Raw genomic sequence first — 15,280 nt, 5'->3', positions numbered from 1 at the left:
GCTACAGGTGTACGTTTCAGAGAAACGCTAAATAAAACAACTATCGAAACGAGCGCGAGCAGCAAGAGAACATAACTAAAACAGTCTGTTTAAAGTATGAAATGTGAAAGTGCCGTGTTTGTATTTCGAAACCACTAGTTTACGAAATTTTCCGGAAATGGTTTTACATTCATTTGTGTAAAGACGGTGTCGTTTCTGTTCAACAGGGGATGTTTTTTTTTTTTTTTGTTTTGTTTGTTTTTGGGGCCAGGGGGAGCCGTTAACCCTGTAATACATTAATTAGTCAAATGAAATAAATATGCTGAAATGGCATGCACCGGAGTGAATCAGAAAGCTGACAGGATAATCTTACAGTAGCAATGGGAAAGTTCAAAACTTTCAAAGATTGACAATAGAGAGGTGAGCGGATTTTTTTTCCTTGAAGATTTAAGTGCTGCAAAACATCAGTCTGGGCCATCAGTGCAGTAATAAGTGCCAATTTAATTGGACATATTCGATTATAATAGAATCAATTCGCACTAGTCTAATAATAGTTGCAACTAATACAACTAATCTAGTTGTAGCTACTTATCTACTGCTTATAATAATTGATTAGTTGCGCTCCAAAGTAATATTTTCATCTTGTTTTTCGGTTGAACAAAAACGTTTTATTTGATAGTCTGACGAAATGTATCCATAAAACAAAAACAACGTTTAAAAGATTCTTAAAAGTCCCTTGAAGTGCTTTGAAATGTGCATTTTTACTTGATGTTTGACGTAATCTCATTCGAAACACGAAAAGTGGGCGGGACATAGTGTAGCACCTCCTTATTTTTTAAACGGTTAATCGTGTTTTGTTAGCGCATCTAATGTAAAGCATCTTGAATGGGGCGGGGCTTGTCAGATACTAGAGAGCTTTTAATTGGTTATTATGTGATGAGAAACTGTAGTGCGAGTTGACGTAAATAAAAACGTTGATTCATTTAGGCGGAAGTGACGAGCTTTACATGTTTAAATCAGTTTTATATCTTCTAAATGGGAATTTTGTCACTGTTTTGAGGAACATTAGCTTGTAGAATTGCTAAAAACAAATAATACTGATACTAATGTCTAACAAAACATTATTTTATTTTTATTTTATGGGACCTTTAAAACATCTTGTCTTAGGGCTGTGCGACATGAGGATACGCGAATCAGTTCCGATTGAACAAAAACATAATATTGGATAGTCTGACAAAATGCATCCATAAAACAAAAACATTTTAAATATTTTTAAAGGTCCCTTGAAGTGCACATTTTTATTTGATGTTTGACGTAATCTCATTCGAAACATGAAAAGTGGGCGGGGCATAGTGTTGCTCCTCTCTTTTTAAACGGACAATCGTGTTTTGTTTAAGTGCATCTAATGTAAAAGCATCTTGAAGGGGGCGGGGCTTGTCAGATACTAGAGAGCATTTGATTGGTTATGATTTGCTGAGAACTGTAGTGTGAGTAAACATAAAAACATTGATCCCTTTAGGCGGAAGTGACGAGCTTTACATGTTTAAATCAGTTTTATATCTTCTAAAAGCGAGTTTTGTCACTGTTTTAGGGAACATTAGCTTTCAGAAATGCTAAAAACAAATAATACTGATACTAATGTCTAACAAAACGTTATTTTAATTTTTATTTCATGGGACCTTTAAAACATCTTGTTTTTAGGGCTGTGCGACATGAGGATACGCGATCATTTCCGATTGACAAAGACGTTTTATTGGATAGTCCGACAAAATGTATCCAAAAAACAAAAACGTTTAAAATATTCTTAAAGGTCTCATGAAGGGCTTTAAAATGTGCACTTATATTCGATATTTGACGTAATCTTATTCGAAACATGAAAGAGGGCGATACGTAGCGTAGCCCCTCCCCTTTTAAAAAAAGGTGGTGAAAATGGTGTTTTGTTTTAGCACAGCTCACCTAGTGAGAGCGGTTAAGCTCAAGCGCATCTAATAAAAAGTTAATTGAAGTGGGCGGGCCTTGTCAGATACTAGAGAGCACTTGATTGGTTATGATTTGCTGAGAAACTGTAGTGTGACTTGACGTAAATAAAAACGGAAGTGACATGTTTACATCAGTTTTTTATCTTCTAAATGCAAATTTGGTCACTGTTTTGGGGAACATTAGCTTTTAAAAAACCTAAAAACGAATAATACTGATACTAACATCTAACAAAATGTTATTTTAATTTCATGGGACATTTAAAACATCTTGTTTTTAGGGCTGTGCGATATGAGGATACGTGAATCGTTTGTGTTTATGCTCTGTCATTTATGCTGCAGTTTCACAAAATGCATTGTTTGCGTCAATACTTATTTAGTTATTTAAATTGAGCTCGCTCAATTTATACAAACGCAATATGACGCGCCATTACCAGGATGATGAGAGAAACATGAGTAACAGTATTGTGAGAAAGCTAAGATCTTGAAAACACAATGTTTACATGTTGCATTTTATTTAGCTGGACCTAAAATAATTAGTTTTGAAATGTTTTTATTAATATTTGCTTAATATTTGTGCATTTTTAATTAAATAATTAGTCTTAATTTCTAAATACCGTGAGAAATATGAGTGCATTGATTGAATACATTTTAATTGGCAAAAGTAAACACTCCAATTCCTTTAATTTACAGAAACTGTACTATATCATGATATCTATTGATATCTATATGAAATTTGTCATATCGCACAGCCCTATTTGTTTTATGGATATTTCTTATTGTTAAACAAGACAAAAATACTGGTTAAATACATTTAAATAGTAAGAATCAAGCATAACTGACTTGTATTTTACATCAAAATGATTAATAAATTAATTTGGAAGATTGATTGATTGATTAAGGACTAATTAATTAGACACTTCGAACGCTCAGCATTGGTAAAGTGTTGGTGCATTTGATGCCGATGGCCAAAACAGAATTACACTGTAAGGTTATACGCCTGAATATGATGCTAAAATCCAGTAGATTATTTATACTTCGTAATCACTGAACTAAATAGATAAATAATTTCAGTAGTCTTCACAAAAAGCAAAGCCATTGAGTTTAAAATGCCCTTTGCTTAATGAGATAATAAATACATGACAACTTATAGTGTTGTGAAAAAAATCGCCCACTATATACAAGTCTAACGTATGGTGGGAAATGACTTGATTTCATCTGATTACAAAAGGTGAGCCCCGAACAGCATCACCCCCCCCCCCCCCCCCTTTTTTTTAAACCCGCGACCAAAGTGCCAGATTATAAATAACTAATCAGCCTCCACTGAACTGGTGCATGCCATTTACGTAAATGATTCAAACTTAAATAAGGAAATAAATAAAGGGTACATTTCAAAGAGTCAGTTTCATCAGCAGAAACCCTGAAGTTTGAAGTAATAATTTTCGTCACAGACTGGGTGAGCACCAGGCAGTGATAAACCAGAATGCCCTTCAAACAACATCATCAAAGTGGAGCATGCCATTCCAAAAGCCTTCTCTTTGAAATCTTCACAGATCTATGCGCTTCTTTTTTTTTTCTTTTCTTTTTATATATACATCAGACGACACGGTTTAGATTTGAAAATGGGAGGGGCGATGTGACGATAAACAGTGAGGCAACACTAGACAAATCTGAAGATTCAAGGTGTCGACCACTGTATATTGAAGAGGTAATTCTTTCAAAACAAGAATGAGCATGTTTGGGTCTAAGCTGCAGGACGGCGGAGGTCACTGAACGCTCGCTCTTTTGGATCTCACAAGTCATCTTTATGCTATCTGCTACTGCGAAAGCTACTTTAAAATCACACGCCCAAACATATCCGCTTGTATTTTCTTTCTGTTTTAAACAAAGTGCTATTTTCGGAGAGATCTCAGAAAATTTCCAACTGGCCAGGTGTTTTTTTTGAATGATCACACCCCACCGATATCTGCAATCCATGGCTCAGCTCGACCCAACCTATAAAGCCCTCCCCCTGACTCAACTCATTGACTGAGAATGTGTCACAGGTTCCAGTTCAAGTAGGTAAGATGCATTGTTTCGAAACACACGATCGCTATATTTGTCTCAGTTGCCCTGAGTTTTACATGAGGAATTATTCAGAGACTAGAATTGGCTCTCTGAAAGAACGCTAATTTATAATATAACAGGGTTATGTGGTCATAACCCTACCTACATATATCCCCCCTCCCCAAAACCAACCCCCTTTGCCAAAAAAATGCTCTTCTTTTTTTTTTATAAATATACACGTCAGCAACTGACTATAAGCAGCGATGAGGGAGCAGCCAGAAACAGCCCAAAATTGACTGCGCGCACCCTCCCTCGATTCATTTTAGTAGAAAGATGTGAATTGAAAACACGTTCCTGTCCTGTGTGGTTTTAAAAATCGGCATTGTCCCTTCATGGGAGTTGGAAACCTTTTAAGAGCGAGGCTCTCACCTAGAGTATAGTACTGTAAAATGAGTGTGATGTAGTATGCCAGACAGAACAGTAAGTGCGTAATGCAAGCAGTGTCGAGGTAATCAGGTCTAATTGCCAGATTTAGGCTCTGGCGAGCGCCAGACTGAAAGTGTAGTGCAAAAGAAAGCGTTAAGAGTTAAAGAAAAGTTTAGTTACAGTAAAGTAAAAGTAAAAACAAAACGAAAATCTTTTCAACATCACAAACATGCATCCCTGAATGACTAATCTTAAGCTTCATCTTTTTTTTTTTTAAATGGACGTGTCTAAATTTGTCTTTCAATGGTGCAGATTATAAAAGGAGGAAACTACAAAGAGTTGAAAGCAAACGTTTACCTGTTAATAGAAAAACGGGGCTAGGATTGATCCCTGGTGAGAATCCTTGTCAACTCCATTTGAAATAAATAATTTGTTTTTAAAGATTTTGAATCCTTTCATAAACCTACCAATCAGAGGACTCACTTTCGAAGGGTTCATTTCCAGCCTTGCACATAAACCCTTCAAACCCCACTTCTCGTTTCTCAAAATGGCATGCCGTCCAAAACGCATGAGCACTAAGGGCAGAGCTCGCAAAGTTCAGACGAAGGGGGCGAACAAAGGGTTAATCTGCTTGCTTTTCTTTTTTTTTTTAAATAAAACGTCTCTGTCGATACTCTCTTATGGCTTTAGTACGCATTTGTTGCTTTGTTGTAAAAAAAAACATCAGCAAATGCTTGCAGTGTCGACCACTGTGATAACTGCCAATTGGTTTCTTAATCCCCAGTTATCAGGCTTAAATCCTCCCATGAATCCCTGCAGTTGTGCTCACCCAGATACTGCAAGTAAATTGGCACAATTAAAGCCCCATCCTCCAATTCCAAATCATTTTAGGTTTTGTTTGTTTGTTTGTTTGTGTCTGTCAGAATTTAAAACTTTCTCCATTTTAAAATGAGGTGTTCTGTGTAATCTACTCGACTTTGTCTCCTGTCCCCTGCAAGACGTCCACTTGCGTTGCGACGGGTGTGGTGGCGGGCGTTGACATGGATTCGGTTTCGCCGGTGATCCCGGAGTCCTGCCCCTCTGCCCTCATCATCAGTTTAAGCTTTTTCTTTGGCGGGTTCTTCAGTGTGCCCATCCTCTCTTTCACCTTGTACTCCAAGGTGCTGTGGGGGATCCCATAGATGTTCTGCGCCTTCGAAACGCTCATCTTCCCACTCATCACCACAGCAATGGCTTCTTCGAGAATCTCGCTGTTGTACTGCCGATACCGTCCCCGTTTCTTTCGGGGTTGCTTGGAGCCTGTTGGGTCTCCCTCGGGATCCGATGTTGGGTACTGAGGTCCCAAGGATGGCTGGTCCAAGTCTGCACCCCAGTACTCGCCTACAGCTCCTGCATCCAGAAGGCCTCCGAGAGCGGCCCGGCGACTCTGCTTTGGCAAGATGGCTCTCAGTTTCCTGCTGAGTGCGTTCTCTGAGTGCACGTTGCTCAGTGCTAAAGAGCTGTAACTGTAGATATCTGAGGAGTTCCCATGGGAGTCCCAAGACAGATCCATGCCTCGGACTTGCGGGATCTTCAGGTCCACCGGAGGGGAATGCCCTGGCTCTTTCTTCACCGTGATGGGACTAGTGTCATGGGACTTTGAACCCTTGGTGAACACGCCTTGGTTCTCCTGGAAAAGAGGCAGGTCATTTAGGTCTTGTTTGAGCTTCAGGAGGCCGTCCAAATGGGATTTCCCCCATGCACCGTCACGGGACAGTAGAGACTGGGCTTGGCTGTTGAGGAGACCCACAGACTCTAGGCTAGCCAAAGAAAGAGGTGTTGGTTGGCCAAGGAGGCGATGTTTCTGGCTCAACAGTTCCTCTTTTATAAGGAGTGAGCGGGCCAACGGTGGCTTGAGGGGTACAGAACCAATACAGTTCTCCCTTATCCCATCATGCAAGCTTCTCGGTGGCAAGCCGTCCTCATCGTCAACATCTCGATAGTTGTGATCAGCTCTCTGGGAACGCCTAGTTTGTAGAAAAATAAGATGTTCATATGTGAGAACAGGTTAGGTTACTGGAATAAAGTCCTGAACTTGGTGGACATGATCAATTCTGTTGTCTTCTAGAAAAAAGTAGGACTTTTGTGGGAAGTTTTATTAAGACTATTAGGTCCAATCCTATCATTGTCAAAATGTGGAACATTATTAATGATTCAATTATTTCAATTATGGCATACATGTGTAGTTGTTCTTGTGCTCAATACTGTACAACTTAAGTGTTTTGAGTTCAATCCACGTAAATTTGTAAACTAATAAGTTAACCTAATTCCTTCTTGTTGTCCCAAAACAAACTTCTATTGTGGATCCCAGCATTTTTTTTATAGTGAGTGTGAATTATTTTTTGCTAATGGTATATGTCGTTGTTGTTATTATGTTGTTTATGTTGTTGTTCATCCAAGGTTTTATTTTCCTAAAAGACTTGCCAAAGATCAGGGGCCTCATGTACGAAGACTTGCGTGGAAATCATACTGAAACATTGCGTACGCACAAAGCTGTAAATGAGCGTACGCAGAAAAAAATTCAGATGTATGAAACACTGCGTAAGACGAATCTCACGCATATTCTTTGTACATCCGAATGAACGTGAAACTGAGCGCAACATGCACGAGCACAAAACCCCTCCCTGCCTCCTCCCCCGTATGAATATGCTAATGACTGTACTTTGGCAAAACCCAACGAAAAAGCAACGGCAAAAGCAAGCAAGAAGAGAAACTATGGACAGAATGTGAATTGGAGGTGCTTTTTTCAGAGGTAGACCGGAGAAAAGCGGTGTTATTTGCAAGTTTGTTTTCCGGAATCAACAACAAAAGAAAAAAATAGAGTGGGAGAGTTTAGCTGATGCAGTTAACACAGTTAAGTCTGAACATCGCACTGAGTGAATTAAAAACAGAAATAGTGTGATTTATAGGTGTAAAATGTTAAAGCACTTTCAACAGTCTCAGTGGCGCAGCTCGTAAAACGCAGGTCTACATGTTTTGACACGTTCGAGCATGAACTCGGTTCGAATCCAGCGGCTGATGAACTCTTTCTTCTTTTTTCCCCCGCTACATATCAGATTTTGACAACTATTTATCACGAGAAAGACAAGTAGGAATCATCAATAAGTTTGTGCATCATATTTTATTTGCACATTTATTGAATGGAAATTGAATATTTCTGTTTTTAATTCACTCAGTGCGATGTTCAGACTTAACTGTGTTAACTGCATCAGCTAAACTCTCCCACTCTATTTTTTTCTTTTGTTGTTGATTCCGGAAAATAAACTTGCAAATAACACCACTTTTCTCCGGTCTACCTCTGAAAAAATCACCTCCAATTCACATTCTGTTCAAAGTTTCTCTTCTTGCTTGCTTTTGTCGTTGCTTTTTCGTTGGATTTTGCCATTAGCATAGTCATTAGCATATTCATACGGGGGAGGAGGCAGGGAAGGGTTTTGTGCTCGTGCATGTTGCGCTCAGTTTCACGTTCATTCGGATGTACAAAGAATATGCGTGGGATTCGGCACATTTACACGCACATTTACAGCTTTGTGCGTACGCAATGTTTCAGTATGATTTCCATACTTTTCTGTTTCTGTTTCTGTTTCACGAATGCAAATTCATCTTCAGATGGTGCCTTTATAGCAATGTGCGTGCGGTAGATCGCTCCGATTACATTGGGGAAACCGGCGATCGCTGCAAATTGCGCTTTAATGTTTGGCTGGTCAACTGTATGGTATGGAAAGCTTATATACCTGCTAGATGAACCCGTCTCATACAGCTGCCATTGCACGGCTCAGACACTTTGTAGGGTGCAATTTAACACCACTGCCTCTAGGAGTCGCCAATGAAAATAAAACAGACACGCACAAAAAATGTGCGTACGCCAGCCATAAAGCTGGCATGGAGCTGCGCACATTCCCACGTTCAGATCAACATTAGTAAATCCAAACGTGAGCGACTCTGAGCGTGAAACCTGGCGTACGCAAAGTTTTTGTGCGTACGCAGCGTTGATGCATGAGGCCCCAGATCATTTCTTATATACTGATATGAAAGCAATTGAAATTCGTAGGGTGAAACTTTTTCACATGACTGTATCAGTTGTCTTTCAGAATTTCCGGGTCGTTCTTTGTAGCTTATTGTTATTATTAATCAATCTGAGCAAGAATCAAGGCTTCATCAATATATATTTTCATCTCTTTTGCGAGGTTTGTTCAGAAATATGATCTTCTGACTAAATTTGAATTACTTAGTTTCACTTTTATTCTTCTTTAACCTGTCTCCAAATTTAAACCTCTTATTCTCATCCTAACATCCAAACTAACACACATAATAACAAATAGACCATGATGAAGCCTAGTTCATTGCTCCACTGGGTTGAATAGCTCAATGGTTTGTTTTCAAGTGGGCAGAGACTACTTTGTTCAGAAGATTGTTTTGACTGAAAATGTACTACTTTCCAATACTCCTCATACTGTAGAGTGCCATAGCACAGAAAAGAGACCTAACATGGATCTTCTAGGCTGGAAATTGAAGTTCCCACAAGAGGTTGTCCATAAAACTGTCACCATTGTGCTCCGATGACACTCCACTCAGATTAGTCTGGCTCCTTTATCCTTTCAAGCATTACTAAATAATCAAAAGCAATCCTTACCCACTGTAAAATGTAAGTTCTTTACTGTAAAACTGCATCTATGCACCGGATACAAACACATTTCACTCCTTTTGTGGTGTTTTATGTACTTGAGTACCAATTTTGGTCCTTAATAGTTAGTACCATTTAAACACTGGTGCAGTAATGTATTTTTAATTCAATTCAGCTTTATTTGTACAGCGCTTTTACAATGTAGATTGTGTTAAAGCAGCTTCACATAAATGGTCATAGTAACTGGATCAGGGTAGTTCAGTGTTTATTGTTTAAGTTCAGTTCAGTTTAGCTCAGTTCAGTGTGGTTTGAAGTCATTACTGAGAGTCCAAACACTGAAGAGAAAATTCATCGATGAGTAGCTTTTCAGATCCTGAACCATGCAAGCCAGTGGCGACAGCGGAGAGGGAAAAAAAACTTCACCAATAGAAGAGTGAAGAAAAAAAACCTTGAGAGAACCAGACTCAGTTCGGCACAACCATTTTAATTTCTCCGCTGGCCAAAAGTCTTGCGCAGAGCTGCAGTCTCAGCAGTGGAGGCTGGAAACTGGCCTCAGCGAAGACTCGTCTGTATTAATATTTGTATTAAATGATTTGGATTGAAGTTCTTAATAATAAAATTGGGGATGTTTCTTCAGTTTTCATTTGTGATATTGTACCACAAAACCAGTCATAACTTTTATTTACATATTTATGCATTATCCGAAAGCAGAATATATGATTTCCATTGACGTGCGTTTTGTTAGGACAATAGGTAACACTTTATTTTGGTGGTCCATTTGAGTATTAGTTGACTGTCTGCTTAATATCTGTTGATCATGCTCCTTTAACAGAGATTTAACTGACAGTAAGAAACTTTGCAAGTACATGTCAACTTACACTAACCTTAACCCCAACCTAACAGTCTACTTATAATCTATGTGAAGTTTATTTCTAAACTAATTTCGAGAGGATCACATGCTTATGATTGCTTGCGGCTGGTCCCGCATTATCCAATTAATGACTAACCAATCAGACGATTCCTAAGCCACAATAGAGTGGAGGAACTATGACGTCAATTTGTATACAAAAACCCGGAAGCGAGTTAGCATTTTAGCACTTCCGGTTCCCTCGTCCCAAAGTCAATGGGTTTTTTGAATGGGGTTTCAGTAAAATCGCTTAAATAAGGTCCGTGGCGAACACCAACTCAAGATACTTTCACGTTTTGTTCTACGACATAAAACACATCAGTTACAGCACACTCTTCAACTTTTAAATCGATTATGCTTCTTTAAAAAGACGGTTGCTATCAAGTTGCTAAATGGGACTATAGGCGGCGTCGGGGACAATATACGTCATTGAGCGGACTGGTCTGGAGCGCAGCTTACTTGTGTTGGGCATTTGGATTTGTCTGTGATTTAGGTATTTTCATGAATAGTATTTTATAGTTTGTTGTATTATTCTAATTGAGAATTCAAATTGTGTGTAGATAATTCCTTCACATGTAAAGGCTGTCGAGACAGACTAATTTGTCGATCATTTATTTTAATTAAACGATATTATGAAGATACGGCTCACCAGTGCAGCAGCTTGTTTCTTTCCTGCTCTTAGTAATGCAAACGTGTGAATAAATAGTGTAAAAATACGTGCATGTTAACTGTCATTTTAACGTGATCAAGTGATTTCTCGTCTTTTTTTCTTCATCTGAACACATTTAACTGCAGTATTTACACTCCTCCATAAAACGTTCAGCAGATGTGACTGTATGGGCTGCTTTTCGCTGTACTTCGTGACAAAAAAGGAATATTGAATGTTGCTCTGTGTCCATGATGGAACTTGCAGGCATTTGATAGACTTGTTCCTCCTCACGCCTAATTTCTGTAGTCTGTTAAGGTAAGCGGGCTGTGTACACACGAGCGATACACTTATTTAAATATGTCTCATAATAATACTATATAGGCACATTCATACACATTCTTAAAACTTTTAGAACAACCGCAAAACAAAACAGATGTATTTCCCACGTAAAAACGATCCAAAAGGCACAAAGGTCTATGTGTTTTTGCTTATTTATTAGTTTATAATATATAGCGTGGATTATAATATAATAAACAGAGAGATTAACTCTTTGTTATGGACATCATTTCTAAAAATAAGCTTGATAAGTCGTCTGTAGCAGGGTGGAGCTGACGTCACTGATGAGCGCCCCGAGGGCACTGTAGTCCGTTTATAGCCTAATGTTAGCTTTTCAAGTCTTGCGTTTGCATTTAAGATCCAAAAGTGCTCAAAGTTGTATTTTCGTGTGACAATTATCCGGCTGGACAAAACGTGTAAGTGTAATGAACAGTGTTTGAACACAGAGCTTATTATTTGCAATCTTCGAAAACCCTATGGGAAAATCCTATAGGGATTTTCACGAGGGAACCAGTTTTATGCTAGCAGCCGATTAGCCTACAAAGTGACGTCATAGTTCCTCCACTCTATAAATACCCTAAGTTCCATATAACAGCCATCTTCGTTTTGAAGAATCCCCCCTTCCACCCCTACTCCTCCTCCTTTCCTTGATGGGTGGCACAGTGGCCCAGTGGTTAGCACTGTTGCCTCACAGCAAGAACAACACTAGTTCTAATTCTTACCAAGCCAGCTGACGTTTCTGTGCAGTGTTTACACGTTCTTCCCATGCTCATGTGGGTTTCCCCTGGGTTCCCGGTTTCCCCCCACCGTCCAAAAACATGCAACTTAAGTTAATTGACTAATCCAAATCAGCACCATAGACATGCTCCTAGTAAGTAGTTATCTCTTAAGAGCAATCACTATCTGTTCATTAGCTACTACAGCAGGGGAGTTCTCCAGATCTACCTGAGCTCAAACTCCCCTCTCGCCCTGCTAATGGGAGGGAGCCCTGGACTCGAGGATCTTATGATCTTATTTTAATCAATCATCAGCTAAGTGTGAACTCTTGAAAGAGAATTAGTTGGCATGTAGATGCAATGTAACCTAAATTCAACAAACGGACCAGTAAAATAAAATGTGATCAGACAATATACAGTATGGCTGTTTGAAAATCTAGAATCTGAGGGGTAAATGAAATCGAAATACTGAGAAGATAGCATTTAAAGTTATCGATATGAAGCTCTTAGCAATGCACATTACTGATCAAATTTTACTTTAGACGGATTTATGTTAGACCTAAACACTACGCTTTAAGTTTTCACAATTAGGGGAAAAACACGAACTCTTACCCCTTAATGGTGGGCATGATTGAGAAACCATGAGAGCTTTTCAGCGAGACACTACCATGACTGTGATTCTTCTTAGTCGAGAGGTCAAGGACTCCATCTGCAAATAAAAACACATTTTATTGAAGACCAAATCACAGACAATTCATTCAAAATCAAACCATCAAGCTTCTACTTTTTAAGCAGATTACAGCCCATATTAATATATATGCATAATAATAATAATATATGCACCATATTTACATAGCATTAAACTTGAGCTCGTTAGACCATGTGCTTCTCCGTTTCGCTGGTAATATCTTTAAATAAATATTTATTGAGGCCTATTTAATGATTGATTTATTATTTATGCACAGTAATTGCGACATAACATGAGATAGTAAAATATAATCAACAACAAAAATGTAAATAAAAAAGCTTATTCAATGACTGTCTTAATCCTATCACTTTTAAAAATAACAAACACTGTACATCTCTATATATTTAGGCCAGGGGTTCCAAAACTTTTTAGCTTGTGACCCCCAAAATAACAATGCTAGTGACTCGCGACCCCCAATATCCTCTGAGGTGATTATATATACAGAAACCTTGCATGCAATAGCGCACACACACCAATAGACCCAAGTTTATTCTTAGTTTTTTTAAATGTAAATCAGAGCTGTAAATGTGCCAGAAAGTTTAACCTGATGTTATAAAATCAATCTGCTGCATCTGACGCTATTGGTGTGTCTTTAAAATTATGTAATTACCCCAGGGGTCGCAATCCAATAGAACTAGTAACTATAAGCTACTGTAGTAACTATATAGTATATAGTAACTATAAACAACAATTTTTCTCTTCAGTAGTTTATTGATAAAATATAGTAATTCTTATGGTTTAATATAAATAAATAGATTTTTGGAAATCACCAGGCGACCCCCCTTAATTGTCTCGTGACCCCCACTTTGAGAACCACTGATTTAGGCTAAAACACTGCTTTATTTATTTAGGCGTACTTGTATGTACTTTTATTTCAGTTGTCTTTTATTTCTTTAATGTACAAAGAGAATATGCGTGGGATTCCGTGCACGCAGTGTTTCATACATCTGATTTTTTTGACACACATTTACAGCTTTGTCCATACGCATTGTTTTAGTATTCAACGCAAGTCTTCGTACACGAGGCCCCTGGACTTTGTATAAGTGTACCGGTGTTTGCATCTGATCTTTATATAACACAGTAACATATTCATACACATAGCTAGGCCTGTATACAATCTTTATTGGTGCTGTCAAACGAATTATCGCATTTAAAAAAAAAAGCTCGTACACATGGATGTGTTGAATAAATGTTGGTAACACTTTATAATAACTACACACTATAACTCATTTATTGAGCATTAGCAAATAGTGAATTCATTATCTTCATTACTCTACATTAATAAGGGTTACTAAGCAGTTTGCAGCTACAACTGCTGTATTCTTGACTTAAGCACCCATATAATGTGTTTAATAGTTGGGTCCTACTTTATATTAAGTGGCCTTAACTAATATGTACTTACACCGGAATTAATAGTTTGTTACAATGTACTTATTGTGTAAATACATGTATTTACTATATACTTAGCTTGATTAAATACATGTAATTACATCTGTAATTAACTTTTGTAATTACATTTGTAAATACACTGTTGACCATCCCTTACACCTCTACCCACCCTTAAACTTACCCATACCACCAAACCTGTCCATAACCCAACCTCTAGCCCAGGGGTGCTCAATCCTGTTTCTGGAGATCTACCTTCCTGTACAGTTTAGGTCATACCCTGATCAAACCCAGCTGAACCAATTAATTAGGACCTGAAATCCACTTGAGAATTACAGACAGGTGTGTTTGATAAGGGTTGCAACTGAAATCTGCAGGAATTAACAGCTCAATCAAGCTCAAATTAACAGCTCAATCAAGACTAACAGCTCAATTCTAGAAAAACTAAACTTTCAGCACATGCAGGGTTCTTACACCTTTTCCAACTTCAAATTCCAGCACTTTTCTAGCACTTTCAAGGTGCATTTTTATGCTTTTCCAGCACTTAACCACTGCTGTAAATTATATTGATATGCTGTAAAATAGTGCTATTTAAAAAAAACACAATATGACATTTAAACTTAAATTGTTGAATACTTTTGAACATGGATTTATTGGGATAGTTCACCCAAAAATGGTAAAAAAAAATGATAAATAATTAAAAAAAGTTCAGTTATTGGATATCTTTTTAAGCTTTGGTCTCTTTCCTACAGTCAAGAGTTTGTTTGGGTGAACCACAAAACTTTCATGACCAGTCGTTCATGCTATTTCATGTGCATTGCTATTCGAAATTCGATTAACAAATTAAACCCTTATGGGTCCGAGCCATTCACTGTAAAGCCTGAGGGATGGAGTTTGCAGGTTGCAGCGTTTGCCACACATTTTAATCAGGAGATGTTCTATTTAACCCTTCATTTAATCGTCACAATGTTGTCGTGCAACTGCAGTGCGTTTACCATCGCAAAAGGGCTTGCATTCACAAAGATTAAACTAATATTTCAGCAAATGAACAGACTGTTGTTGCTATTAAGATGACATTTGCAAATAATAAGTTATGCGTCAACTGTTTTAAACTATTACTTAGTGCTGCGCTTTTAGAAAAAAATCTGCGTGAATGTCTCCTAAATATGCACATTTGGTGAACACTTTGTAATGAAAACTGGTCACACACTAGGGCTGGGTATCGAGTTCGATACTTTTTAAGCACCGACCGAATCGTCTCGATACTATGGAGTATCGAAAAAATCATTTTCGTTCGGTACCAAATTTCGATACCCAAGGGTATAATCTTGTCAACGTGCCTGGTTAGGCGCGTTTTGCATTTGCAATTACGATTTGTTGCCTATATCAGATTTTTTTTGCTTGTCCGTTTACACGTTACAACAAATCGGAATTGGGATTTACTGGAT

At 38.1% G+C, this 15,280-nt stretch overlaps 1 protein-coding gene across 6 annotated transcripts in view; it reads right to left on the bottom strand.

Annotated features, from left to right (window-relative positions):
- Positions 1 to 205: 205 nt before the first annotated feature.
- lcor (ligand dependent nuclear receptor corepressor) overlaps positions 206 to 15,280 on the bottom strand; it is a 161,539-nt gene continuing 146,464 nt past the window's right edge. For 5 of the 6 annotated variants that reach the window (XM_073937584.1, XM_073937588.1, XM_073937583.1 and 2 more), the window contains 2 exons: positions 12,311 to 12,407; positions 4,491 to 6,433 (listed from right to left, as the gene is read on the bottom strand). In XM_073937584.1, the coding sequence (XP_073793685.1) occupies positions 5,395 to 6,433; positions 12,311 to 12,407 (1,136 nt within the window). In that variant the 3' untranslated portion in view covers positions 4,491 to 5,394. Of the gene's footprint in view, positions 6,434 to 12,310; positions 12,408 to 15,280 lie in introns of all 6 variants that reach the window. The other variant, XM_073937585.1, reaches the window with a different exon arrangement.

This window comes from Danio rerio, chromosome 22 (assembly GCF_049306965.1).
Source record: "Danio rerio strain Tuebingen ecotype United States chromosome 22, GRCz12tu, whole genome shotgun sequence".
Classification (NCBI taxonomy): domain Eukaryota; kingdom Metazoa; phylum Chordata; class Actinopteri; order Cypriniformes; family Danionidae; genus Danio; species Danio rerio.
The sequence above is the reverse complement of the archived record's forward strand: the minus strand, read 5'-3'. Positions and strand labels throughout refer to the sequence as shown.